Source organism: Pteronotus mesoamericanus, unplaced genomic scaffold (assembly GCF_021234165.1).
Source record: "Pteronotus mesoamericanus isolate MK-2021 breed Mesoamerican mustached bat unplaced genomic scaffold, CSHL_Meso_final scaffold_232, whole genome shotgun sequence".
Classification (NCBI taxonomy): Eukaryota; Metazoa; Chordata; class Mammalia; order Chiroptera; family Mormoopidae; genus Pteronotus; species Pteronotus mesoamericanus.
The window spans coordinates 5,300,754-5,327,562 of record NW_026555311.1 but is presented as its reverse complement, the minus strand read 5'-3'; the positions used below and the strand labels follow the sequence as shown (position 1 = coordinate 5,327,562).

The 26,809-nt window shown below is 41.1% G+C and overlaps 2 protein-coding genes across 2 annotated transcripts in view; one reads left to right on the top strand and one right to left on the bottom strand.

Moving 5' to 3' along the window:
- MCUB (mitochondrial calcium uniporter dominant negative subunit beta) overlaps positions 1–1,615 on the top strand; it is a 101,714-nt gene extending 100,099 nt beyond the window's left edge. Inside the window, exon 8 of the mRNA XM_054591625.1 lies at positions 1,201–1,615. Coding sequence (XP_054447600.1) covers positions 1,201–1,278 — 78 coding nt within the window. The 3' untranslated portion in view covers positions 1,279–1,615. The remainder of the gene's footprint in view (positions 1–1,200) is intronic.
- Positions 1,616–8,957: 7,342 nt separating this feature from the next.
- On the bottom strand, positions 8,958–23,260 carry CASP6 (caspase 6). Its single transcript, XM_054591824.1, has 7 exons — positions 23,176–23,260; positions 18,533–18,575; positions 17,850–17,996; positions 17,023–17,099; positions 14,756–14,931; positions 10,132–10,291; positions 8,958–9,465 (listed from the first exon to the last, which is right to left on the bottom strand). The coding sequence occupies exons 1-7, from the start codon at positions 23,213–23,215 to the stop codon at positions 9,230–9,232; spliced, it is 879 nt and encodes a 292-aa protein (XP_054447799.1). The 5' UTR covers positions 23,216–23,260; the 3' UTR covers positions 8,958–9,229.
- Between the last annotated feature and the right edge of the window lie 3,549 nt (positions 23,261–26,809).

Genomic DNA, 26,809 nt, shown 5'->3' with positions numbered 1-26,809 from the left:
GGAATAGTTGACTCGTCTGATACTAATTCCATATCCTGCTGTTTTATTGTCTTCTGTGTTTGATGTGGCAATAGCTTTAAATGTGTATGTGAAATGTCTTAAATGACTTTGAGAGAGTAAAATAATAGTTTTCAGTAGAAATCTATTTCTAGGTGAGTATGTGTTTCTAAAGAAAATAATCCAATATCAAGCTGATTTGCAGATTTGTAATCTATTAAAAACATAAAGAAAGAATTTTAGGAAGGTAGACACTGATCATTTTTTTAAGCTCTCTAAAAGCATTTGCAGATTTTTTTCTCCTTAAAAATAGAAGAATCAATATGGTATTCCTCCTTTAACCTTTTCTATCTGTCACATGAGAAATTGGAGGTGCTTAATGTCACTTGCTGAGTTGCATACCATTGGAAGGTGGGGAAACCAGGGCATGAAACCAAGGGTTTGTCTCCGGAGCCTGTTTCTTAGGCAGCTTTTATCTCTGCCTCCCAGTGGACTCATTAGCTTGTTCATATGGTGACTTCTCAAGACGTAACTAGATTTTAAACTTTTCTTAGTAATTTTATAAGAAAAAAGGTCAGTTAAAAATATCTTCCACTGCTCCATGTATCCTCATTTAATAGCCAGTAATCATCATATCTTTTGATAGCTGTACCTTTTCAATTTATAAGAAAGATATTATTAAAATTAAACTTGTAGTCCCAAAATTGGAGTTAAAGAGATTTAAAAGATTTCTTTTAATTTCATATACTCAGTACTTAGGAGAAATATAGTGATGCATTTTAAAAAAACTTAGGGGATGCTCTTCTATTTGAATGATCCAATCCAAGAAGGCTGAGGAATGTTTCCACCTAGTTTATAGCACTGGGCATTCAAGACTTAAAGTAGCACTCTGTAAACTTTTTTTTTAAGGTAATAAAGTTGAGGAAAAAAGGGAAGCTGACAAGTCACAGAGTGGGTTTTTATTTTTTTTAATTTGAAATGGAAAAACCATTATAAAAGGGGAAACTAACATAACAAGAACTGTAAGTATGTATTAGAAACTTGAACTCCCCTTTTAAGACAGGATCCTTTAAATTGAAATATCGCAGGCATTTGTCACTAGTAGTTTAGAATATGTACTGATGGAGACATTTCCTCTCCAGCAGGCATGCTGATGTTTTCCCTGTTCTCTGATTAGGAATTTTTTCTTTTTCTCCTTGACAGGCTAAAGAATCCCTGAACCAGTTACGTCGCTCTCTCTATTTGCCAACACAAGTAGAGGAACTCAATGAAAAGAATTAATCTTACATTTTTAAATGTCATTGAATTTTTCCATTATGTGTTGATTTGGCAACTTAGAAACTGGAACTTTTTGAGTCTCACAGTTCATTTGAATTTGACTGTTTCAGTGTCTTTTGTTAATTAAAAAAAAAATGCTTGCCAAACACAGATGTTCTTGGGAGTTCTCACTTGAGACTTCGGTTTGTGGATTTTCACTACTTGTGAAGGTTAATGCTGAAAGAAGCTGTGTCGCATCCACCAAAATCAAAGCGGCTGCTGCTGCAGTTTGGCGCTTAGGCCAAAAGTCCTCATCAGCCTGCCCTGTGTCCATTGCCTTTGAGGAAGGGAAACGGTCAGTGTGCTCGGCATTCACTTTTCATTCCTAGGCTTCATTAAGGATCATCTTGTCATTAATTTCTTTTTAAAAATTTATTTTTATTTTAGTTACAATATTATACTAGTTTCAGGTGTATACCATAGTATTTCAATGTTTATATACCTTATGAAGTGATCACAGTAAGTCTGTCACTATACATTCATTTCTTTTTAAATACATAGTACTTGGAAGATTTTTATCATTAAATATAGCTGAAATTGTTATAAAATATCATTTGAAATGTTTCATCTTAACTAATATTTCTGGAGATAGATACCACTTATCATATGTTGTTAAATACTGTACTAGGTGCTTTGCATATATATTACCTATAATCCTATGAGGTAGCTATTTTTCAAAAAAGATTTTATTTATTTATTTATTTTTAGAGGCGGGAGGAGGAAGAAAGCAGGGAAGAGAAACATTGATGTGAGAGAAAACATTGATCAGTTGCCTGTCCTATATGTCTTGACCGAGCATCGCACCCGCGACCTTTTGCCTTGTGGAACAATGCCCAGCCAACTGAGCCGCACCTGTCAGGGCTGAGGTAGCAATATTTAATCCCAATTTAATAATAAGGAAAGGCTTAGGGAGGTTAATTTGCCCAAGTGCACGTAATTGGAACATTTAAGCATCAGCTCATAGTAAGTCATAAATCTTTGTAAATTTTCAACTAATGGTATTTAATTTCACTATTTCAGTGTTTGACAAGGGCAGCGATGACACCTTGATATCAGAGATGTGCTTAAAGCAAACAGATGGTCTCCAGTGTTTTCAGAGTATATTTTTCAATCCAATCAGATTCGGACTTCTTACACCTTAACTACAACACAGTGATTGCTTGTTGTTTGTATCAGTACCTCTGAAACACGGAGATTCTGAATTAGCAATATATCAGTGTTTTATTACTAAGCTAATAATATGCACTAATGTGCTTTTATAAGGAATATCACCAGGTTAAGTATTATGAGAACTGAAAAGAGTTCCCAGACAGCAGTTTCAATGGGTGTGCGCATGCTCCCCACACTAACAGTTCTCGAACACAAGCAGGGTGTCTGAGAATGCAACTCAATTCTGACACGACCTACCTAGGGCTACAATGTGACCCCAAGAGTAGAGAAAGGGCCGAGTCCCACAGGACTGCCCTCCACTTCCGGTGCCAGCTACAAGCTCAGATTGTCACCTGTGCTTCTGACCAATCAGAAGTTCTGACAAACCCCTTCTCTGGTTAGACTAGACAGCTCATACAACTCAGGAAAACCCAATTACTGAATTACCAATTTATTTAAAAGAATAATATTTTCAATAAATTTAATAAATTACCAATTAATTAAAAAGGATATATTACAAAGGACACAAATCAACAGCCAGGTGGAGAGCTACGTGGTTTGAAGTCCAGAGCAAGGAGCTCTGTCCTCGTGGAGTTCGAGCCCCGCGTGGCGATGAGACTGGTTAGTAAGCCAAGACAAGTGGACAAGGGAAACTGACACAGGTAGTGAAATGGCCAAGCCCTTTACAGCCATCTACTAAATGGCAAAATCTTATCTCTTGTAACCAAGGACACTTAAGAGTAAATGGTTTACCCTTCTCCTCCCGAAACAGAGGTCAAATAGCTTAAATCACCCTACTCAGGGAGATAACAGAAACCCAATTAGTGTCATTTGTGCCAGCCACACCCAAGGAAGGATAAAGTCTGGGAAAAAAGTCTGGTGAATATTCTATTGAGATCCTCCTCTAAAACTCTGGCCTTTAGAAAACAGATAAGAATCTTTAAGCACTACCTACGTATCTTGGGAGCCTGCCCATGCCTTTCTCCTCTCTCAGGTGTGCACGTCTTTACTTCTCTCTCCAAAACTCAGAAGGACCCCACGGCACTTGTAACCAGTTATAGGGGAAACAGAGTCAGTCAGGCTCCCTCACTGGGCCTGATAAGCTGTATTCCCATAACCTTCAGAACAAGCAGTATTCCCATAGCCTTGAGAATGGGCCTGCATGTGCAGAAATGCACTTTGTTATATAATATCTTAGCACCCTGCTGGCTTTGTGTGCATCTAGTATATAAGGGAGTTGGGACTTCCCACAGTGAACACACAGCTTGCGGCACACATGGATCACCCAACCCTCGAATAAAGGCATGTCACGGCTCTGCAAATTTTCTTCTGTCTGCCTGAATCCCGTGCGAACCTGCCCAGCCTTGAAAGGCTGCAAGACACCAGGAGAGCAATGGCCAGCGGCAGCTCATTCTGGGCTTACCCCTTGAACCTGTCTCCAGTACCCCCTTTTCTCTGACTTTACAATTAGCTAACAGCAGCCCCACTTTGGCTCACTCCTTTCCTATAACATTCCTAGAGAGCCGAAGCAGAGCACTGCCTAGGCTCTCTTCCATTGCTGCTTCTACCCTAAGCCCTCCTTCGTTTCACTGCCCCCAGCTTTAATCAATGTACTCTCAAAATCACCTGGACCTGTGTTGTGAACTATTTCCTACATGACGTCAAGAACCCACACACTACTAGCTGGCCCAAGGCAGACCTGCTCTGAGCCCATTGCCTTTCCCGTGAAAGTGGCACATAGAAGCCTTCTGATTCTCCAGTGAGAAAGCTTCCCCCAAAAAGGCCAACTAAGTTGTCCTCTGGGTTTCTATGGAGGTTCTTCTGGTAACCAACCCCTACACTTGAGGAGGGTCCAAAAGTCATTTCATTTGCCTAACAAAACGCCTTTATCGCTTTCTAGACTTAGGAAATTCCAAAGGTTCTGGGGGCTGTGATAATGAAGACAAATACAATCACAATATTGCAACAACCCCTTAGGATATGTTCTGCCTTTAAGGAACTCTATTCCCAGGAGGAGAGAAGATCATCATACAGTGAAAGTGAAGAGAAACCAATTAGAAAATGTGGGCCTTGTCTCTTGTGTGGAATTTGGAATGAAGAAGGGCTTTTCAGTCAGCGAAAAATATAACAAGTGGTGGGAGGAGGCCAGAAGCAGGTCTTTGCTGTGTTTTGGTGGGATACTTCTCTAACAAGAACTGAACACATTCTGTGAAAAGTTGATTTCTTGAAGGTTGAACTGGGAGGATGGGGTGAGAAAATGGAGGTGGGATTCTGGATTTAACATAGAAAACAAAGTAAATCAAGTGTGGGCTTTGGGGTCAGGCAAGTTCTGCCATTTACTAGCTGAAGATACTAGACAGTTAACCTGACCTCATCAAAATAATTATAATATCATTGACTAATGAGAATAACATGATGCACCTGTCACCATGCCAAGAATACCTGGCCCATACCAGGTACCCAAGAAAGATAGGGAAGAGGCCTGTGGCACTTGCAGGTACAGCGAAGGGGATAGTCTAGTCATGGAAAGCTTGGCTACCGAAATCTTGCACACAGTCTAAAGGAAAATCTGGGGACTTCGGGTCAAGATTGTGATGTAGGCAGACATGGCTCACCTCTTCACACAACCACATCAAAATTACAACTCAAATATAGAACAGCCATCACTCAGAAACATCAGAAATTGAGCTGAATGGAAGTCTGACTACAGAATTAAAGAAACCACATCCATACGGGCTGGTAGGAGGAGCACAAGTGCAGAAGAGGCAGATCCCACACCCACACGTGGTGGATAAAGATTCAGGAGGGATATCTGGGGAGCAAGGAGTCCCAGGCCCCACAGCCCAAGGTTCCAGGAAGATAAGTCCCCACACTGGCTACAAAAACCAGCGGGGCTGAGTCCATGGAAGGAACTGCTGGAGCCCCAGGGAGTTTCTCTACTCACACACAGACTCACTGCCTCAGACTCACTCCCTCTGAACTCCAGCTCGAGGTGGCAGCTTAAGGGGCACCAGTGGTGCACAGGGAGAACACAAAGTGCCTAGCGTCAAGGCGAGCAGAGGCCATTGTCACTTTTCTAAACCCTCCTCCCACAGAGCCCCACAAACTCGTGTGGTATCTGAGACTCCACCAACCTGGCTAAAGTGTTTGACTTGCGTAGGAGAGGGCCAGAGACTCCACCCCACCCAACTTAGGGGCCCACCCAGCCTGTTTTTCCATATGAATGGCTGGTGTTGGCTCACACTTCACAACTTCCTACACCCTCTCAAACAAACAATAGCTGTCCTTAGTGAGCCCTAGGCCTGGTATTAGTAGCAGCCAACCTAGGTTCACAGCTTGGCTTCACCTGGGAACCTCCTAGCCCAACAAAAGTAGCAGCCATCTCAGATTGCTTTACAGCTCAGGCACTTTAGCCCCCAGAAAAACAGAAGTGAGGACTGAACTTGCCCTACACTGCCTGGGGATTCCCAGAGCCTATGCACCCAGTCAGCAACTACAGGCCACGTCAGAGCACCACCACCCAGCCCCTGCACAACTGATCCTCCATAGAGGGCGGAGGTTGGTGGTCAGTGGTCACAGCCAGTCCTTGCAGCTGACTGATCTGGGTAAATCCTTCCCATTGACCTGCCAACAGCAACCAAGGCTCAACTAAAAGAGGAGGGTGTACTCAGCCCGCATGCAGGGCACACCTCGAGTACCCAGCTTGGGTGACAGGGGAGGCTGGACCAGTGGACCCTACAGGACACCTACTACGTTAAGCCATACTACCAAGACATGGAGTCAAAGCAGCTCTACCTAATACATAGAAACAAACAGAAGGCTGCCAAAATGAAGAGACAAGAAAACATGGCCCAAATGAAGAACAGATCAAAACTCCAGGAAAAAAGCTAAACAAAATGTAGATAAGCAATCTATCAGATGCAGAGTTAAAAACACTGGTTAAAGGATGCTTGAGGAATTTGGTGAGGACATCAACAGCATAAAAAAGACCCAATCAGAAACAGAGGATGCACTAATTGAAATAAAGAACAATCTACAGGGAAACAACAGCAGAGTGATTGAAGCCAAGAATCAAATCAATGATTTGAAACATAAGGAAGAAAAAAACAAGCAATCAGAACGAGAAGAAAAAGAGTCCAAAAAACCAAGGATAGTGTAAGCAGCCTCTCAAACAACTTTAAACATTCCAACATTCACATAATAGGGGTGCCAAAAGGACAAGAGCAAGAAATTGGAAATCTATTTGAAAAAATAACAAAACTTCCCTAACTTGGTGAAGGAAATACCCATTCAAGTCCAAGAATAACAGAGTCTCAAACAAGATGTACACTAAGAGGCCCACCACAAGACACATCATAATGAAAATGCCAAAGATTACATAAAGAGATAATGTTAAAAGTAGCAAAAGAAAAGAAGTTACCTACAAGTGAGTTCCCATAAGATGGTGAGCTGATTTCTCAAAAGAAGCTTTGCAGGCCAGAAGGGATTGGCAAGAAATACTCAAAGTCATAAAATGCAGGGACCTGTAGTCAAGATTGTTGTACACAGCAAAGCTATCGTTTAGTATTGAAGGGCAGATAAAGAGCTTCCCAGACAAGAAGCTAAAAGAGTTCATCCCCACCAAACCATTGTCATATGAAATGTTAAAAGGGACTTATTTAAGAAAAAGATCAAAACTATGAACAATAAAATGATTATAAATACATATCTATCAACAATTGAATCTAAAAAACAAAGCAAACAAGAACAGAGACAGAATCATGTACATAGAGTGTTTTGATGGTTGCCAGATGGGAGTGGGTTGTGAAGGGGAAAGGGTTAAGAAGTACAAATGAGTAGTTATATAATAGGCATGGGGATGTACAGTGTAGGAAATGGACTAGTCAAAGAACTTATACACATGACCCATGGACATGAACAATAGTAGGGGGATTGCCTGAGGGAGTGGGGGTGCTGGGTGTGGGGGGCTAAAGGAGAAAAATCAGTACAACTGTAATAGCATAAACAATAAAATATAATTTAAAAAAATAAAGGAAAACCTGGGAAGATGGGGTCAACTAGAGCAGGAGCGGGCAAACTATTACCTGTGCTTATTTTTGTAAATATAATTTTATTTAAACACAACTGTGCTCATTCATGTATTGACTATGGCTGTTTTCACACTATAGCAGCCGAGCTGACTAGTTGTAATAGAGACAGTGTAGCCTGCCAAGCCTAACATATTTACTGTCTGGCTCTACAGAAAAATTTTGCTGAACCCTGAACTAGACAATTATCAAAGAATACTTCTATGTTTTTAGGGCTTCAGAAAATTAGTCATGTGCAAAATGAATTCTTTTGATTTGTATCTTCCCACTTTACAAAGTAAAATAAAAAGTTTAATTCTTATTCTTCAGAGGAGCTGTGTGCATATCACCCTGTACTTTATGACAAACTGATTTCTGAGTACTTAAGGGGACAACAGCTCAGCGCTAACAGGCAGGACACGCTGACCTTTTTAAGATTTAAAATGTAGTTTCTTCAAATGGCACATGTCATTTATATTGAAACTTTAGAGATCAATTATTTTAAAATAAATAGCATATGATCTTTATACTCATGTTCCAAGCTATACGTCCAAATAGATTGAAAACAAAGTTAAAGGAATTCAAACACATTCCATGTTAATTTTATTACAAAAGGATTGTATTATTCTGAGACAACTGTTTTATACAGGATTCCAATGTGCCCCCTTTGCCTCTACAGTCTCCATTGGCTCCAATGGCTTCTACAGATGCCATTTGGGTGCCCAGATTTGTAGGTACCAAGGTCACTGCGTCTGCACAAGAGGATTTTATTCAAATAAACCCTTTGACTGACCACAGTCAAGGAAAAAATAGTTTTTTTTAGAACGTTTTTAACATCAGCTCATTTCTCTTAGGTAACCAGAATTGTATAGCCTGTGCCTGCAAGGCCAGGCCAATGTTCGTAAGTTGAGCAGGAGTGCTTTTGTCATTAGCTCTTGAAAGTAGAGGCACGGCAATGGCTACACTGTGGTGAGTTAAAGGAAAGTAAAATGTTCAACTGACAGTGAAGCCCCTTTCATGACCTTGAAGGTAACATCTATTTTCCATTAACATAACAACAGTCTGTGAGTGTGAGTGATGACTGTTGGGCGATGAATAGCAACTTAACATGGAACCTACTGACAGAATCAGATTTTGGCAGTGTTTTAGCCTATATGGACTAAGAAGTAACTCTCTCTTTCTTCCTCAGAATGCCACGTAATAGTTCGTAAAGGCTGATTAGTTTAAGTGAGAGTTCAAGTCATATGAAAATGGTAATTCCTATGTAGATGACTATATGACAAACAAAAACAAGTCTGTAAATCACATAAATGAATAAAAATGTGAATTTGATTTTGATGAAACATTAATTATGAAGGGAAAAACTAAGTCTTGGGTTTAAAAAACTTTTATTAAAAATTTTACAAAATAAAAGTTAAATCAGCCAGATATTTTGAGTAATCTCACAATTTACAAAAATCAAGTATTAAAATGCTTATGGATTTTTGTTTATAGTAATTCCCTGAGGATTTTGTTTCTACATCTATCAAACCCTTTCACCATGTCCAATATGAACTATTTTTTTAAAAAGTTCTCCCATTAAACCTTAAAACATTTTAAATTGCTACACCATAAGCTTTAATCTAGTGATACTTATTTATATTGTTTTTTAAAAAAGGAAATCTATTTTGAATACAAATACATCAAACAAAAGAGCCTTATTATGATTTTGGAAAGAAGTACAGCTTTTTAGTTAGCATGGAGGCAAAGCAGGGGACCTGCTTCTTTCCAATTGCACTTAGGTCTTTGCAAAAGTCCACTCGGCGCTGAGAAACTTTCCTGTTCACCAGTGTGAGGAGCTCTGTGAACTCTAAGGAGGAGCCGAATTTTCTCAGCATCTCACACAAATCTTGAACGTACCAAGAGCCATTCAAAGTTTCCCGGTGAGAATAATAACCTAAAAAAAAAAAATAGGAGGAAAAAGGACGCTGAAATTTTCTGGCTTTAAATTACTGTGACTAAAAATACCTGTATAATTCACCATTACAGAAGTATAACTTCTCAAGAAACCTTGGAGAAGACTACGGTGTGTTTTTACATTTTTCTCTGTTGTCTGTTCTCGTGGGAAAAGAGGTTAATTCTATATAGTCCAATAAAAATGGGTTTAATTTTATTTAGTATTCTCCATTACCTAAAAGTTTCCAAGATAATAGTAGCCAGGTAATGATTTTGAGAGATTAGGAAGAATAAAAACATAAAATTATTTACTGCCAAAAAAAAGAATCATCATCATCAAATATTTTTCAACAAAGCTTCCCATGAATATGACCACGATGACACTATTATCATCAGTAATTTATAGCAGACTGCTTATATTCCATACAATTAGCCTTGTAGCTTTTAAATTTTTAGTTCTCAGGGATGATTTCTCTATAAGGTATTTTTACATTTTCATGTTTCACTCTGTGTTGCGTGATCAAAGGAATCTATTCTAAGCCCGTGAGCTTCAGGACCACATCACCATGTCCTAATAAAAAGACCTGATCCAAATCAAGCTAAGGTGAAACTTACAGGAATCTGGCCAGGAAGGCCAATTCTATGTTTGTATTAGACATGCACACACCTTCTGCAACAGAGTAACACATGAGGAAATCTGCTCCAGCAGGCAGTGTGTAAACTGAGGCCGCATCCACCTCGGTGATGTTGGCTTCCACCTTGTCTGTGTGATGATCCACAACATCCAAAGGAATGACGGGCACGTCATGCTGGTTTCCCCGACATGCCTGTGAGACAGGGAGGAAAACCACCTCCTTTATTTACATACTCTTTCCTTCCCAGATGCTTAACACTTAGAGCCGATGAATAATAACCTTTATGTTAACATCAACAGAAGCCACTTTACAGGCACTTCAAAAACAAAGCATTCAGGTTAAGAGCAGACTAGAGCTGACAATTTTTTCCTACCTACGTTTTCTGTCAATGTTTTAAAAACATTGGCATCCTCAACTATACACTAAATTCTGTTGTTTTGAAAGGTACACTACAGAGGACAAAGTTTCTGTGGATTAAAAATTCCTTATAGATAAACCATATAGCATTGCCAAGAGTCACCCTTTCTTTACAAAGCTATATTTAGTATTTGCCTAAATGTTTCTATTTAATCAGATATGCCCCTAGATTGGGTTTTCCTTGCCTATCTGCTGCCATAAACTGGTAAAGATCAAAATGACAACACTTGACCTGCGAAGATGGATATTAATATGCCTTCTTCCTTTTATTCCTACTTGAAAGTGTGGTCTTATTCTTATCCGCTAATTCTGACTCATGCAAAGGCTAACGTCAATTTTGTCCTGCCCTTCCCAAAATTCATATGATGAAGTCCTAACCCCCAGTACCTCAAATATGATTGTATTTGGAGATTTGATGTCTAAAGATATAATTAAGGTAAAATGAGGTCATGAGGTTGGCCCCTAATCCACTATGACCAGTGTCCTTATAAGAAGAGATTAGGGTAGACACACACAGAGAAAAGACCATGAGAAGATAGAAGGATAAGACGGTCAGTTATCTATGAGCCAAGGAGAGAGGCCAAAGTAGAAATCAACCCATGATCTCAGACTTCTCCAAAACTTGTAAGAAAATAAATTTCCGTTGTTTAAGTCACCCAGTCTGTGTAGTTTGTTCTGGCAGACCCACTACACTTAATACAGTGAACTCACAAATTGTCATAGTATTATAAACACATCCATCAATTATGAAATGGTTAAAGAATTATAAGCTGTAAAAGGAACGGAAAAGTCCTGAGTGATTTCCAGGTTATCAGATAAACAGAAGGATCCTTCTGTAATATTTTTACAGGGAGATTTTAATCTTATTTAGAATTATCAGACTTCTGGTCAAGATGGAGGCACAGGTAGACACGCTTCACCTCCTCATGCAACCACGGAGAGAATTACAACTAAACCTCAAAACAAATTACACTCAGAACTGTCAGAAAATTGAACTGCATGGAAGTCTGACAACCAAGGATTTAAAGAAACCACATTCATCCAGACAGGTAGGCGGGGTGGAGATGTGGAGATGGGGAGAGAGGCAAGGAGATGCAGTGGTGGTAGAACGGGCAGTCCCACATTCACATGTGGTGGATAAAAATCAGGGGGGTGCCCTGGAAGAGAGCGATCCCAGCCCCAGGCCAGACCACATAGCCCAGGGTTCTAGCACCAGAAGACAAATCCCCATAATTTCTGGCTGTAAAACCAGTAGGTGTTGGGGTGGCAGAAGAAACTGCCGGATTTCAGGAGACTCTGCTGAAGGGCCTGCATGCTCTTAGAATGTACGCAAAACCACCCCCTCTGGGATGCAGCACCAAGGCAACAGCTGGAAGGGTGCCAGTCGCATACAGGGAGTGGGTGAAGTGACTGGAAACAGAGTGCCAGGCAAACCTCCAGAAGCCAGGTAGTGGCACTGTCCCCTCTCCGAGTCCTGCCCCCACACAGAGTCACAAAGCAGTAAAGTGGGTTGCCTTGCCCTAGTGATTACCTAAGGCTCCACTGCACATGATTTACAGGTGCCTTTTCTACAATAGGCCATGCCACTAAGATAGGGAGTCAAAGCAGCTCTACCTAATACACAGAAAGAAACACAGGGAGGCCACCAAATTGAGGAGACAAAGAAATATGGCCCAAATGAAAGAACAGAACAAAACCCCAGAAAAAGAACTAAATGAAAAGGAGATAACCTATCAGATGCAGAGTTCAAAACACTGGTGATCTGGATACTCAGAAAACTCATTGACTGTGGTAACAACATAAAGGAAAAAAAGATGGTTACACTAAGTGAAACAAAGTAAAATGTACAGGGAACCAGCAGTGAAGTCGGGGAAGCCAGGATTCAAATCAACAATTCTGAACATGAGGAAGAAAAAAGTATTCAACCAGAACAGCAAAAAGAAACAAGAATTAAAAAAAAAAAAACAACAACAAGGATAGTTTAAGAAGCCTCTGGGACATCTCCAAATGTATTAACACCCTAATGGTAGGGGTGCCAGAAGGAGAAGAGGAAGAGCAAAAAATTGAAAACTTATTTGAAAAAATAATGAAAGAAAACCTCTAATTTAGTGAACAAAATAGACAGTCAAGTCCAGGAAGCACAGAGAGTCCCAAATAAGATGGGCCCAAAGAGGCCCACGCCAATACACATCCTAATTAAAAATGCCAAAGGTTGAAGATAAAGAGAGAATCCTAAAAGCAGCAAGAGAAAAGCAGAGAGTTACCTTCAAAGGAGTTCCCATAAGACTATCAGCTGATTTCTCAAAAGAAACTTTATAGGCAAGAAGGGACTGGCAAGAATTATTCAAAGTGATGAAAAGCAAGGACCTACACCCAAGATTACTCTATCCAGCAAAGCTGTCATTTACAACGGGAGGGCATACGAAGTGCTTCCCAGGCAAGGTAAAGCTAAAGGAGTTCACCATCACCAAGCCATTATTACATGAAATGTTAAAGGGTCTTATTTAAGAAAAAGATCAAAACTACGAACATTGAAATGGCAACAAATTCACAACTATCAACAACTGAGTCTAAAAAAACAAACTAAGCAAACAACCAGAACAGGAATAGAACCACAGGTATGGAGAACATTTAGAGGGTTATCAGTTGGGATGGGGAAAGTTGAGAATAGGGGGAAAACGTACAGGGATTAAGAAGCCTAATTGGTAGGTACAGAATAAACAGGGGGAGGTTAAGAATAGTATAGGAAATAGAGAAGCCAAAGAACTTATTTGTACAACCCTGGACATGAACTAAGGTGGGGAGGTGGGCTGCTGGAAGAAGGGGGTTACTAGGCAGAGGGGGGTGAAAGGGGAAAAACTGGGACAACTGTGATAGCAAAATCAATAAAATATATTTTAAAAAAAGAATTATCAGGCTTATTTTCAGACTTTATTTTCTACTGTCTTCTTAAATATAATTCAGAACACCCTGAAACTCAATGCCATCGTTTGCCAAATCAGTTGCAGTAAGAAGAAGAGCCAGCCTTTAACTGAGGGCTTGCCCCGTGCTAGGCACTGTTCTCCGCGTTTTTCATGTACAGGCCAGCTCATGGATCCTCACAGCCGCTCTGTGACGCAGTGCTATTTTATCTCCATCTCACAGATGAAGAATCTGAGACAGAGAAATAACAGACAAACACCCTCCCCCTTTGGGGCTATCCTCCCACAGCGGCTCATTAGTAATTTCCAATCCTCTGTCTCTGACAATGTTGGCCCCTCCCTTTTTTCATGAAGCAGCCTCTGTCATTTTTCTATTTCTCTGCCACCCCCCTCAACATCTTTGCTCTGCTCACTCCTCACAGGTGTCGCTTAGTTCTGTCTTACACTCATTGTTCAGGCTAAACTTGCCGCGGGTAAACCATTTGCTCCCGTGGCTTCAGTTACCATCCTCCTGCTCATTACTCCCAGCTTTGCTTCTCCAACCCAGGCTGCCCCTCTTAGGTCCCAGACCCGTCCCTCCAACAGCATGTCCCACAGACATCCCAATGTTGTTGTCCAAACATGAAACTGGGAATTATCTGAAACTTTTCTTATAGACCCCGCTTCTCCCCCCGCCGTAATGTTCTATGGCAGGATGCGGAACTGTGGTCATGGTGCTCTATGCCATTCATGGAAACACAGAGCTCCAGCCCGGAACATCAGGAGTTTTCTTTTTTTGTTTGAAATTCTTATTGATGTACTAGGTGATGTTTTCAGACCTAAAAATATTTTTATCCCAATACCAATTTGGCAGGGGGAAACAGCATTTTGGTTTAAGGGAGGATGTGAAGGGATGAAGCAAGCTACAGCTAAAACTCTCCATGCCTGCACCCTTCCCACTGGCTGCCACGCTCGCCAGCTCCCTGAGAGCCCAGCCGAGCCTGAGCCGGCTGCCCTGCACTACGCTCTCCACTCGGCAAGTACTTTCTCTGGTGGCTGCACCTTGACACCAGGCTGGGCCCTGCAGTAGCATATTGGTACGATAACTTTGCGTCATTTCAAACGTCAATTCTGGGAATAAAGACACCAAGAATCTTTATTTATTCTCTATGTTAAGAAAGAATTACTACTAATAATTCAAATTGCAACCCTGGCTGGAAATCAAAAAGGGCCTTTCTAGTACTACAGAAAGATAGTTTTGAGATTAGATTTAATTGTTAATAATCACATGTACAGACCCTGAGCTTTATAATTAAGATTATAACATCATCAGTCTTACCTGTATGATAAATATCTTAGGTTTTCCAACCAGGCTTTGACACTTGTCTCCTTTGAACAAGCCAGTCAATGACTGAATTTCAATTTTGGCATCATATGCGTAAATGTGATTGCCTTCGCCATGACTCAGGAAAACACATAAAAAGCAATCGGCATCTACATGGCTGGACATTGATACTATAACGGCCCCCAAAATTCAAACAGAAATGAAAATAAGACGCTTATTATCTACATATTGAAATTCAATTGACTAATACTAGAATAAAGTTACATACATATTATTGAGGGAGGGAGGAAACTTGCTATTCTTATAGTAAAAATAAAATGTCTGTAATGAAACACAACTTATTTTAATAAAGTAACTTATACCATACTATATCTGATTTTTTTAAATCAAAATATTAAGGTTCAAAGTAATAGATTTTGAACAGATTTCATTAGTTTTTCTAAAACACAGAAAAACGACATGTAAAATATAAAGGGATATTATGGGGAACACCCTTCAACACCCAAGTCATTTTGGCAATTAAGATCAGCAGAGAGCTTCTTAGGGCAGACTGGAGAGACTCAGAAACTGCTACTTAACAGTTCCCTGTGTGCTGCTGCACCTCCAATGAATGCGGCGCCTTTAATATACAGGGTCCGGCACAAATAACGTCCCTTTTTTATTACAAAATTTTTATTACAAAACCATAAGCATGTAATCCTTATTCACCCTCAAGCACACCATTTGACATTTTAGGTGAAATATTCAAATTAAAACTATAAATTATTACACCCATATTATCACCCTACCAACCTCAAGCAGGTATTACTTCTGCTGGACCCTTACACTTAGGGCTTCCAAAAGAGTATTAAGACACAAGACTGATGTCCTCCAAAGCTTATGAACATGCAAAACAGAAACTTTGGTCAGCAGTTAAAATTAAAATGATATACAGATTAAAAAAGAGTGGTGTGAAGGTTGCTCAAAAAGTTAAAAACAGAACTACCATGTGAACTAGCAATTCCATGTTTGCGTATGTATCCAAAGAAAATGAAAACACAAACTGGAATAAATATATATGCACCCCATGTTCATGCAGCATTACTAAAAACAACTTACATATGTAAACAACCCAAGTGTCCATCAATGAATGAATGGATAAAGAAATTGTGGTGTGTATACATATGCAATGGAATACTATTCAATCATAAAAAAAGAATAAAACCTTGCCATTGCAACAGCATGTATGGACCTATAGGGTATTATGCTAAGTGTCATAAATCAGAGAAAAGTCAAATACTGCATGATTTCACTTATATTTGAAATCTAAAAAATCCAACCAACCAACCAAACAAAAAAAAACCAAGCTCACAAACCTGAAGAACAGATTGGTGGTTGCCAGAGGAAACAGAAGGGTAGGAAGTGGACAAAACAGGTAAAGGGGGTCAAAAGGTACAAGCTTCCAGATATCAAATAAGCCATGAGGATGTAATGTATAGCGTGGGAACTCTAGTTACTAATATTCTATTGCATACTTAAAAATTGCCAAGAGAATAAATCCTCTTTCAGGATCAAATTTTTTAGAAAAAAGTCTTCATCACAAGAAAAAAATTTTTTTGATAACTATGTATGGTAAAGAATGGTAACTAGACTTATTGGGAAGTAGACATTTTGCAATGTACACATGTGTTAAATCATTACATTGTATACCTGAAACTAATATAATGTTATATATCAATTATACCTAAACAAAAGAGCTCTGAAGAAAGTTTAAATTATATAAAGATTATAACAGCCCATTAGCAAAAGACTTGAAAACCCATGGCATGCAGTGATTATGATAAACATAAACTGTTAAAATACCTACTGAGTTGTGATACAGAAATGAAGAGATAACGGGTGTAAATCAACAGTATTTTGAATCAGTAAAAAACTTAGGTACGGAAGGAGTCAGTTAAAAAATCACTGCCTGCCATATGTAGTGTTTGCATTTTTACACTTTGAATAGCCAAATGAAAATGTCATTTCATTCATTCCTAGAATAATAGGCTATAACTAGTGGTATGCTAAATATAAACTTTGGAGGCATAATACTTTGCAAGGGTCTCTAAATCTGGTGGGTAACATATAAGCAAATAGGCACAACCAAAAACCTATAACCCATACCAAATTAATTGAGAAGACTTTTTACAACATAGTTAATTATTTGGTCCTGCCTTTACATATGGGGTAATTAAAATACTCAATCCCATTAGAGGAAGGTGAATAGGAAAACTACTTACCCTCATGAATTTTGAGTAATAGTTCTTCTGCTTTAAGATCATTAAAGCATTTCACTTCAAATCCTAGATCTGACAACCTGGTGATAGATTAAATTGGATATTAGCTTATGAGCTACTCAAAGCTGTCACATACCCTACTTGAGGACTTTATATACATTTTATGACACATAATTATCTTTTCTTCAGGGAGAAAGAAAGAAAAGTCAAAAATGACAATGATGTTTTTCCTGGATCACTTTCGAGAAGAAAGGACTGACTAGTAATGATGACTGATTCAAGTTAGAATGTTGTATCTACCAGGCAAATACAGGTGACCTTTGAACAACAAGGGTTTGAACTGCAAGGATGCAGTTATACACAGATTTTTTTCAATAAATTACTGTTTTCGATTTGTGGTTGAGAGTCTGCAGATGCAGAGGGCTGATTATATGAGTTGATCTACACCATTTTGTACAAGGGACTTGAGCATCAGTATATTTTGGTATCCACAGGGGTTCTAGAACCATTCCCCTCAGTGGGTACTGAGGGACAACTTAGTTTTGGAGGAGTCAAAAGTCAGACATAGATTTTTGACTGTGTGGGCGGTCAGCACTCTTAACCCCTGAGTTTTCAAGAGTCAACTGTTTATCTGTAACAATACAGAGCCTGTTAACATTTAATAGAACAGGGTTAGGAAGAAAACTCAGGCAAGTTCTTACGGGGCGACCGTGCCCAAGAGGCTCATCCTCAAATACTCTTGCTCTGTTATTTCTTCAGTGTGGACAAGTTTCCATAAGTAGTTATCACTGAAATATCTCATCACCTTGACCCGTAGATAAAACTACTACCTGCGTGTAAGATTATCCCTGTCTGCGTTGGTGCCTCGCCTCTCTGGCAGTGTTAAGTGCCAGAAGAACCTCTCATGATTGAAGATTAATGCAAGTCCTCTCCTCTTGTGGTCCATTTTGTACTTTTCTGCTGGATCAAATACTTCGCTGTTAATGAAAAATTTAAAAAACAATCATTTTAAGTCATATTCAATAATAAGCCCCTGACAGCCCAAGGTCCCTGCATAGGGTAGCCAGAGGCCTGCTGCTTCCTCCTTCTCTGCCAGGTTGACATGTCACGTGCACCAGGAAGGCCTCACGGCCATGCTAGTAAGGACAGCCCCAAAATATTCCTGTGCCAACTGGTAAACAGCAGCCATCACGAGCACCCACCCGCAACCCACCTACAGTGGTATCTCTCCCCCAGGTCTCCAGGATCCAGCCCCCAAGGACAACGGCCTGCCCAGGGCCCATCTCTGGCTCTAGAGCCCAGGCCATACCAACTCTTAAATATTCTGAACATCACTCTTGGTCCTTTCACAACCAGGGCGGGATATAACCTGTATTATCTTCAGATTAACTCTCCAAATGCTAACGCTCAGTTCTACCTTCCAATTCCCAGGTCCCTTTCTTGCTTTGATTTTTATAATCTGATCATGACCGCCAGAGGAAGAAAACTTTATTAGAAAAGAGCGTATTTTTACCTCTTATAGAAGGCATCTGTTTCTGTTGTATTTTGTTCCTCACCTATTAAAAAAAGTTGATCTGTGTTAATTAGTTTACTTTTTAACTTACAGTAGTGACACACAGCGGGGATTCCCATCTGGATACCTAAGACTCTCTTTTCTGGCACATAAGTAGTAGGGTAAGGCAAAAGGAAGGGAAACTGCTTAATAACAAACAAATGAACTAAAAAGTAATAGCTTAATTCCTTCTCACTTCCACCTCTTACTTGCAAAATAGCAAAGAACATTATATACAGAAATGGAGAAAATATGCAAATGCATTCACTGCAAAATAAGCTTAGAGTAACAGTTTTTTGATTATGGAATTTCAGTGAAAATGTTTTTATAAATGTTCTCTGAAACAGAAGAAACTAAGTCATTCAGGAGAACTGAAACACTGTGGTTATTATGGGAAGAGCTCAAAGTTTGGGTGGAAGAAGGGAAGGGGCAGGGCAAAGGCTTAGACTTTGGAGCTCCTGAATGCCACATTTGCACTTATAACCCTACTCGCGATCAGACTTCCTCACTCTCTGAACAGCCTCTCAGTGAATCCCTCTCCATTCCCTGGAACAGTGCTGGGCAATAGGACTTTCTGTGACTGTGGAATTGTTCTATAACTGTGCTGTCCCACATGGAAGCCACAGGCCATATGTGGCTCTTGAGCACCTGAAATGTGGCTACTGCAACTGACAAACTCAATTTTTAATTTTTTTTAATTTGAATTAATTGAAATTTAAACAACTACACATGCCTGGTGGCTTCTGTACTGGCCAGCACAGTGAGTCTAGCATCTTCTACAATACAGCCCCATATACCCATAATTTGTTTTCACCTGATAAACTTAACAGCTTACAGGGGAGAGAGAAAATAATGAATAAACAAAAACACTCACAGAACAGCAGGATGCACCTCTCAGTTGAGGTCTTTCAGGAAGGACTGACCCTACACTATAGATTCCTACCCAATGACCCCCTAGCCAAGAGGGCTGTATTGCTCCTTCTCCATCGTCTCTCCCTGACACCCGGTTGTTCTAACCTCCCATCTCCTCACTGACAAAATCCACCTGGGAGTGAGGGTGAGGCAGGGATTCCAACTCAAATGTCCTCAGTCAGTCATGCTCAGCCCATTCCTCCTGGAATCCACCCAGCATTCTGAGCCAACCAAGACCCCACGATGGTGTCCTCCTGTCCAACAGCCCTGAAATCTGTTCTTCTCCACCTCTGCATCAATTCCTGGCCTGGGTGGTAAAATGCAGATTCCTGGATCCTAACCCAGACTTAGAGAATGAGAGTTCTGGGAGAGGTGACAATCTGAATTTTTAACAAGGTAATTTTTACTCACACCACAGACGGGGAGTCAACAGCAGCCTCTTGAATGTGTCCTCTCCATCTCCCAAAGTTTCCTTCCTCCTCCACACACTGTTCTACTGAAACACTTCCTACTCTCTGCCCTGCTCTGCTGGGATATTTCCCATTCCACACACACCACTCTATGGGAGATATTTCCTACTCCGTACTTGGCTCTACTGGGACACTTTCTACTCCACACATTACTCTTCTGGGAAACTTCCTACTAGGTTTCCCAGAGGTAAAGACAATCCTTTACCTGGAGATATTTCCATACGGCACATACCCATCTATCGAGATAGCTTACACTAGTCAGTGCTCCACCCAAGGATACTTCTTGACTACACACACTACTTTGCATGAATTCTTCCCACTAGACAGTGCTCTACCTGGAGACATTTTCCTTTCACACACACTGCTATACCAAGGATACTTCCTACTCTCCACACTGCTCTCTGCCTCTGTACACTGTATATCCAGGATTCTTCCCAATTCACACATGACTCATCTCATGCGTCCTACTGTCCTGTTGTCCTACTCCATCCACAAATTGCTCTATCCAGAACTCTTCCTATGCCACACACTGCTCTACTGGAGATACTTCCTGCCCCACACACTGCACTACTAGGTTGATTTCTAATCTGCAATCTGCTCTATGGGGGATGCTTACTACTCCATACAGTGTTCTACTGGGATACTTCCTACTTCACACACTGCTCTACCAATATACTTCCTACTCTCCCCACTCTACAAACTGTTCTACCTAGAACACTTCCCACATTGCTCTACAGGAATACATCCCTCTCCTCACTGCTCTTACCAGGATACTCCATGTTCCACACAGTGCTTACCAGGGACACTTCTTCCTCCACACACTGCCCTATGAGTAATACCTCCTACTATACATTCTGCTCTTCAGGGATACTTCCACTCCACACACTACTCTACTGTAGATATCCTACTCCCTACACTGCTCTCTGCTCTGGATACTTGGAGTCCACACACTACTCTACTACAGATACTTCCTACAGCACACACTGGTCTAATGGGATACTTTCTGCTCTATCAGGAACACATTCTACTCCAAATGCTGCTCTACATACATCCTTCCTATCTACTAGGATACTTCCTATTCCATACCATGGTCTACCCTGGATGCTCCCTACTCCGCACACTGATCCAATGGGATACTTCTTTCTCCACATACTGCACTACCAGGTTACTTCCTGCCCCATGCACTGTTGTATCCAGGACACATCTTTAATTCATCAACTCCCCTGCCTGGAATACTTCCTATTCCACATACTGTTCTATGGGGTTACTTCCTACTCCCTGTACTGCTCTGAGGCAGGACAGCGATTTTCTCTTTCCATTTTCAAAAGCATTCCATGATTTACCTCCTTTTAATAACCTCACCTCCTTATCTTTAGACCAATTATATTATAAAGAAATAGAATAATCTAAACACATGAAATCCTTGTCTGCAAGCCAATCACCTCCTTCACCCCTCTTCAAAAGCCCGCACAATTTGGAAAGCACTGAGTTTCTTCTGCGGTGCACAAAGTATGTAGTAGCAGACCCAGCAGCTTACCTCTTCTAGCTTTTGCACCATATTGGCTAGTAAGCCTAAGGCAGCTTAAAGTGAGCCTGTCAGAAGCCATGACAAATGGCGATTCACCAAACTAAATCAAATCTCTGCGCATGAAAGCACTGGCGGAGATGTAGACTCAACTGGGTCTTAAAGTTTGTTTTGTATGGTCCAAGGAAGGAGCTTCACAGTTCCTCTTACCTAGGTGTAATGTGAAATGTGCATTTGGGTTGTCACCCAAATATTGCCCTTTGCCTAATGAAGACCTATAGATTTAGGAATGACAGCTAGTTTTAAGTAGCTCAAGATGGGCTGTTTAAAATGGCATTCTCTTTCAAAATTAACATATAAGGCATTCTCAGTGAGGGATTTTTGAAAAGCATTTTGTTGTTATTGTTAATACTGTGGGCTCTAAAAACTGTAGTTCTGATCTTCACCAGCTCCAACTTTCCCTCTAATATAAATGTCGTTAAACTGGCACTTTAGATGCTTTCTCTCATCGGGCTCCACAGTCCCCCGAAGCCTGAGAAAGTGCAGTGGGGCGGGGATTGAAAGCCAGTCCACCTGTGGATTCCAGTCTGTGCACTCTTGTTACCACGCTACACCCTCTCACAGCAGAGAGAGAGATCAGCTCTCTCTTTCTAAACAAAGTGTCCATTTCTCCACATTTCTTTTGTCATCTATTGTCATAGCCTTTATTTACTACATAACTTAAAATTTACCCATACTCTCTATGAACAAATAATCCTATAATGAGTAACCCCTGTTGGCCTAGAACACACTGGAGAAGGGGTGAGGTGGACAAAAATAAAAGGGGGGCGGGGGGAGGAGGTAGAAAAAGGGGTGTGAACAAAAGAATAGAAGAGGAGGTGCCCTGCCTACTGGTCGGGCTTCCAGGATCCCTGCTCTGGTTTTCTAGCCCCACCCAGGTTCCAAAGTGGAAGTGGCCACTGGATCCTGCACTGCCTGCCTAGGGCAAAGCCACTCCTTGAGTGACTTTCTACAACTTGCCTTTGGGGCAAGGCTTGTTCTGTCCAGCAAAGAATAAAAAGCTCTGAAATAAAAGCACTCTGGATGAACTACTAGCACGTCAACGTTAAAATAAAAATAAAGCTTATCGGTAATTTAATTAATAAGCGACAGGGAAGAACGTTCTAAAGTACACGCTTAGCAGTTATTTTGTAAAGAAAAGCTGCTGTGGTTTTAACTCAGGCCCACAGTTGCAGGTTCCCTGGATGCAGGAGAGCTTTCCGATTCTGGGCTCAATACCCGTTAAGGCCTGGCTTTGTCTCCAGGTTAGTCCAAGCACAACAGCGGCTGGCTGGTAGGGCGGGCTTCCACTACTACTGCAGGCAACCACTTCTTCAACTTTTCCTTAGACGTGAGAAAACAAAGCCAGATCCAACGTCCAAATGTTAACTTTTCATGACTAGGCGCGGGGGAAGCCAGGACCACACGGCCAGCTTGTTAGTGTTTACGTGGCCAGACACCCCGAAAGCGCTTGCCTCCTGAGCACAAAGAGGCGGAGCCCGCCGCCCAGCAAAGAGGCAGCGGCGAGGTCCCCGCCTAGCTTTCCTGGACAAAAGCTACGCTGCTGCCACCGGACTTGAGCGCTTCCCTCCAGGACCCGCAACGTCCTCCGGCTGCCCAGCAAAGCCTTGGAAGCCCGCGCTGTAGGGAACCCCTACCTCCAAGGCCAGCCTCTCGGGGCCCAGGTACCAAGCTCATCGCGGCCCGAGCGCAGCGTCCACAACCCGGAGAGCTCTGCTTCCTAGAGCCGGACTCCAGCACCGCCCCTTCCTCCACCCTCTCCGCCTCGGCCAGTGCCACCGCAGGGTTAAGCTTCTTCCCTCCCTCCGGAGCCTGCAGGGCCCAGAGCGCCGCGGGCCAGGGCTGGGACACGCAGTTTTGACTGCTTGGGGCCAGGAGAAACCGACTGCCTCTCGGGCAAGCCCAGCCTCCACCCGGAGGACGTAGGGCGCCCCCGGTAGAAAGGCCCAGGCGACATTAGATCACGGGAGATGAGCTGAGGCTCCTTCAAGCCCACCCCAAACTTTTGCACTTATAGACTCGCATAAAGGTGAAGAAGACTGTTATGTGTCTTCCGTGTTTCAGATTGTGAACCCTGAGGACTAAGAAGGGCTCCTGATGGTTTACTGGGCCCAAACAAAAAACAGAGCCCAACAACCATTTCTGCTGAGGCCTCTGGCAGAAAACAGTGCTTCCTGAAGCCTCTAGGGGTGTCCAACATTTTAGTGTCTCTGGGTCACACATTAAATACATAAACACTAACGAAAACAGGTGAGCCAGAAACAGTTTTTAGTAAATTTACGATGGGCCATGTTCATAGCCATCCTGGGCTGCCTGTTGCCAGCGGGTTGGACACCCCTACTAGGCAAACTTGCCTGCCTACCTGTACTCTGTGTGCTGGAGCCCGCCAGTGTAAAAGAGTTCCAGGAATCCTATTTAAACCAATAGGACTGAAGCCTTAATCATCCAATAGGAGCTCACAGCTTTGACCAATCAGGGACTAGAGGCGGGGACTTCTGTATATAAAAGCCAGCTCCCAGCTGGCTCAGGGTTTTGGCATTACACCAAAGATTGAGGGCTATGTTTCCTTGGTTGAAGCACAGAGGATAGTGATGCTAGAGCAGGGTGGTGCAGACCTGAGCCTCCTCGCAGCCCCTCTGTTTTCAAAGTGGTGCTATATAGCACTATTGAGCTGTTCCATGGCAGTACTGTTTTCTTAGCCATGCTTTATAACTGTTGAGCTGTTCGCACTGAAGATCCCTTCTTCACCACACCGATCTTATTGGCATTTGAATTGACACTGACCATGGGTTGACAACGTTTCCCCAGTGCAAGTTACTTTATAGAACGTGCAATAATTTATTTTAAACGCTGTTTGCATAGGGGATTTGGGCCAAAGTAAACTAGAGGCAACTGCAGATTTTCAAGTCCGGTTTTTGTAGGTAGAGCTAGTGAAAAGTTGTATTTAAGTAAAGTCATTTTAAAATAATACCAGAGCAACCATTCCGGAGGAGCTGTTTGCATGTCTCACTCTGAGAACCTTTGCAAATATTTGAACTGGGCAAAATAGCTTTTGGAGTGGGCCAAGCAATATTGTCTTACAAACAACTATAAAGCTAATAGAAAAGTAGGTATCCTGACCATGAAGACTGATTATGGACATTCTTTAAAATCCATAACCGGAGACATAGTGAGTCATAATCTTTTTGCCGGTGGAGTGTCTGGCTTCAGTGAAAACAGTATCTGTGAAGCACAGTAACACAAAGTGCAAGAAAATGATGTAGGCCTGAACAGCTAACAAGTAATACAGCTTGGTAACACCGGTAGAAAAGTCCTTCCTTCTATTCATACAAAAATTTTTCTTCCTTCTCTCATGAAAACACCATTGCCTTCACCCTGAAATTGGAACACAATTTGGGTTTCTGCCTGAATCTATGCTCCTGATTGCAATTCTGTGACCTGAAATAAATGTTTGTTACCTCTCACTTTGACTTATTCAGTGAACAAGCTGTTGATTATTCTGTCACCCAAAGAATTTATTTGGGAAAAATAAAGAATTTCAGTCTGTTGCATGTAGACTTGGTAAGCAACACGCACACACTGAACTGGACCAAGATGGAGAAGGAACTTAGAAAGGGAAGAGAAAGTTAAGGAGAGGGGCTGTTACACCCATAGAGCTCTGTTATTATGAACAGCGTTCTTCCTGTAGTTATGAGATGGCAGAGTACACAACCCCTCCCACTACCCCCAGCTTCTCCCAAAGACCCTCCTGATGGATTGTGTCTGGTTAAGTCTGTCATAATTTTTATCAAAGTTAATTTGGGGAAGGAATCAGGCAAAAACTGGGGGCCAGGACTTTGGGGGTGTATAGATTATGGTTTGAGTCAAAGCATGTCGTCCTCATTCATAAAATTCTGCTCAGTGTGCAAATCAGCGTGATGGGGCACTTAGCGTTGCATTTAATTTAGCACCTCCTTGGGTGATTGGCTATTGTGTATATTTGCTTCATTTACAACTTCTTAAGACTGAATGAAAAGGTGGCCTTATCTTGTTAAGTCCTTTGGGCATTGTCATTTAAAAAGTAACCAACATCATACTGGGGGAAAAGAAAAACGTCTTAAGGCACCATTTCTAATACGTTAAAATAACTATACGGGATATTTAAGAAATAAGTAAGGGGTCACTCCGTCTTCTATAAATGTTACCCTATTTTTAGCGAGAAAAAAATAAAATTTAGGTTGATCATTTTTCCTACATGTGTTTGTGGTTCAAAAATTATGCTTGGTCATTAAATAGATATGAAATCAAAGGAGAAGGATTTTACTCACCCCATGCTATTTACTGTTCATTTCATTGAAAGCATAAAATATTTCCAGAAATCACCCTGGCCAGTTGGTTGGAGCATTGTCCTGTACACAAAAAAGTTGCAAGTTCCATCCCTAGTAGGGGCACATACCTAGGTTGCAGGTTCAATCCCCAGTCCGAGCACATATGGGAGGCAACTGATCAATGTTTCTTACATAGATGTTTCTCTCTCTTCCTCTCTCTATAGAATCAATAGATGTATCCTCATGTGAGGATTTAAACATTTTTTTTTACAGAAATCATTATTTTAGTTACTAATTTTTCAGTTAAGACATGGAATATCATATCTCCTTCATATGGTTGTTGTGACAATTGAGTTAAATGACTGTACTCAGAACAGTGCCTGGCTTGTGGAGAGCTCAATAAATTATTTTTATTATCATCTTATTATAATTGAAAGCAAGATTTGCCTTCTTTCAGTTTCCCTGTTACTAAGCCCAGTTGCCTAGCATATAGGAGGTGCTCAATAAATATTTATCCATTGTATGAAATTCAAGCTTTCACCATTTACACTCAGAACTTTATTCAGTTCAAATGTGTTATCTGACCACCAGAGCTTCCTGTCCTCTTGCCTAATCTTCAGAGTCTCCTCTGCTTGAGTCCTGAAAACACCCCCTCTAAAGGAGCAGAACCCCAACTGGTTGACCTCCCACTTAGCTGGAAGGAGCAGATGAAAGGAATTTAATTTTTCCTCTAAATATCCTGTTTCTCAGAATATTATATTGTTTTTGTAGCACATTTGGTTATATAGGAGTGGGCAAAAGTAGGCTTACAGTTGTGAGTACACAAAAGTTTATTCTTGTATTTTTTTTTTATTACTTTCCATATGAACTGTAAACCTACATTTGCCCATTACTGTATATTTTAAAGTAGGGTTTCATTTTGTCTACCTTAAGACATGCAAAGTATTCTGGGATACTTGTTTCA